The 1,799-nt window shown below is 41.8% G+C and overlaps 1 protein-coding gene across 1 annotated transcript in view; it reads left to right on the top strand.

Annotated features, from left to right (window-relative positions):
- Nucleotides 1-1,799, top strand: part of XPO6 (exportin 6) — a 40,707-nt gene that overhangs the window by 18,621 nt on the left and 20,287 nt on the right. Inside the window, exon 8 of the mRNA XM_009318849.1 lies at nucleotides 1-43. This exon is cut by the window's left edge and continues 58 nt beyond it. Coding sequence (XP_009317124.1) covers nucleotides 1-43 — 43 coding nt within the window. The remainder of the gene's footprint in view (nucleotides 44-1,799) is intronic.

Genomic DNA, 1,799 nt, shown 5'->3' with positions numbered 1-1,799 from the left:
AAATTAAAAGTCGCCTGGCAGACAAAGAAGCAGTACTCAACAGGTAAGCAGTCGGGAAGCTGTCAGGATGTGACGTGGTCACCATGGAAGGACTGTGAGAAATAAGCTATTGCTTACTCCAGCTTCACATGTGGTTGAGTCCTTTCTTTTTCTAAAACTGTGACGTGTAAAAAGTGTAAACTTCAATGTTTCACATTCATTCGAAAGAATTCAAACGGAGCAAGTTAGGGTAGAAAACCTGTCACATACATTGTGTGTGAACCTAGCAGCCAGAGGAAGTTGAAAATAGAACTGTAATGCGTTTTAGCAAATTTGAGAGCACATCTTAGCACATACTAGAGGAGGAAACCACAGAGTAAGTTGCCTAGTAAGTGTTCATGCAGCTCATACAACTAATGAACTAGGAGAAATTTTTCATTTAATTAGGATTTTAAAATCCCTGTTTAAATGGAGGATGTATTTCTGAGAAGTATTGATGAGAATGTGTCTGGAAGTTAAAAGTTCCACTTGATTACCTGTGATGCTAGCTGTGTGTATCAGCTGCAACAGTGGTTGGCAGCTCTTCCTTTGTAGATGCTGTATCCTGAAATGGGTGGCTCTCTTTTGATAAAAGTCCCTTTGCTGCCATTTTAAAAATCTGGTGAATATACTGGTATCTTGTTCAAGTTTTGGAGGCTTAAAAGTGCCATGGCTTGTGCCATGTTACGTTCTGCTAAGCACAAAAGGAAGCTGCTTTCCCTTGAGCACGCTAAATGTAAGTGGTTGGTTTTTGAAAGACAGCCTGGCATCATAACCACAAAGAACAAATGTGGAACTAGCTTACACCAGACAGCTCTCTTCCTTTCAGCATGGGAACTATGGTTTTTTAATTTCTCAAGTAGCAGGTATTTGCATTTGAACATTGTTATAATTTGTTCCTAATTTGCTGCTCTCTGCCTAATGCTGTTGAACTCTGCCTTGGCATTCTGGGCCTCTTCTTCACCTGGCTAGTGTGCATGTAATGTGTTATCTTCATGTCAAATAGCTTGTTTTGGGGAAAACTGAAACAAACAGTAGCTGTCTCTCTAGGAGATATGTCAGACTATAAACAAACAAACAAAAAAAAATCATGGAAGTGGTTGAAGCTTGTACTGTTTTGTCAGAACTGCCTGTCCTTAGTGACAGCGTTTATAGCTACAACTTCCTGCATGCTCTCAGACGTGTAAGCGCTGCAGTTTGACAGCCTGGGAGTGGTTACACCGCAGGAGCACAGATGAAGTTTCCTGTTCTGTGGTTTATAAACTTTGCATTTTGTACACATTACAACTTTTACTACTGGATAAATTGCCAAATCCAGAGTTACGTCATGTGGTTACGGAAAAGATGGTAATTCAGCCACCTTGCAGCTGTCAGCTGCTTAGCTAGTGGCACAGCTGACTAGTCTGACACTTGCATTGCATCATGCTCTGAATCTCTGTTAGTGTGTGCTAATGCCTGATCTCACCTAGAAAAGAGCGTGACTTTTTGCATGAGACCTCAGCTGATTTGAGAAAGGAGGTTTTTGAAACAAAACAATCAGGCCAAACCCCTTCAAAATCCCCAAGCTTTGGCGTTGTGTCGCCAGGAATGATTGCATGCTTAGGTGGCTCTGTGTTGATTTTGCAACGTGGCGTTATTCTTAGGTGATCAATGAGCAGGATGATCCTCTGTGCTCTGAACCAGCTGCATAGCTCCTGAGAGGTGAAAAAGGTATCTTTCAGTGACATGCCTTTGGTGTTCCAGTGCAAGTGGGAAAAGTGCTGGCTTTGTTAGAGGACAAG

The sequence above is a fragment of the Pygoscelis adeliae genome, unplaced genomic scaffold, assembly GCF_000699105.1.
Source record: "Pygoscelis adeliae isolate BGI_AS28 unplaced genomic scaffold, ASM69910v1 Scaffold612, whole genome shotgun sequence".
Taxonomy (NCBI): Eukaryota; Metazoa; Chordata; class Aves; order Sphenisciformes; family Spheniscidae; genus Pygoscelis; species Pygoscelis adeliae.
This window is presented reverse-complemented; position numbering and strand designations above follow the sequence as displayed.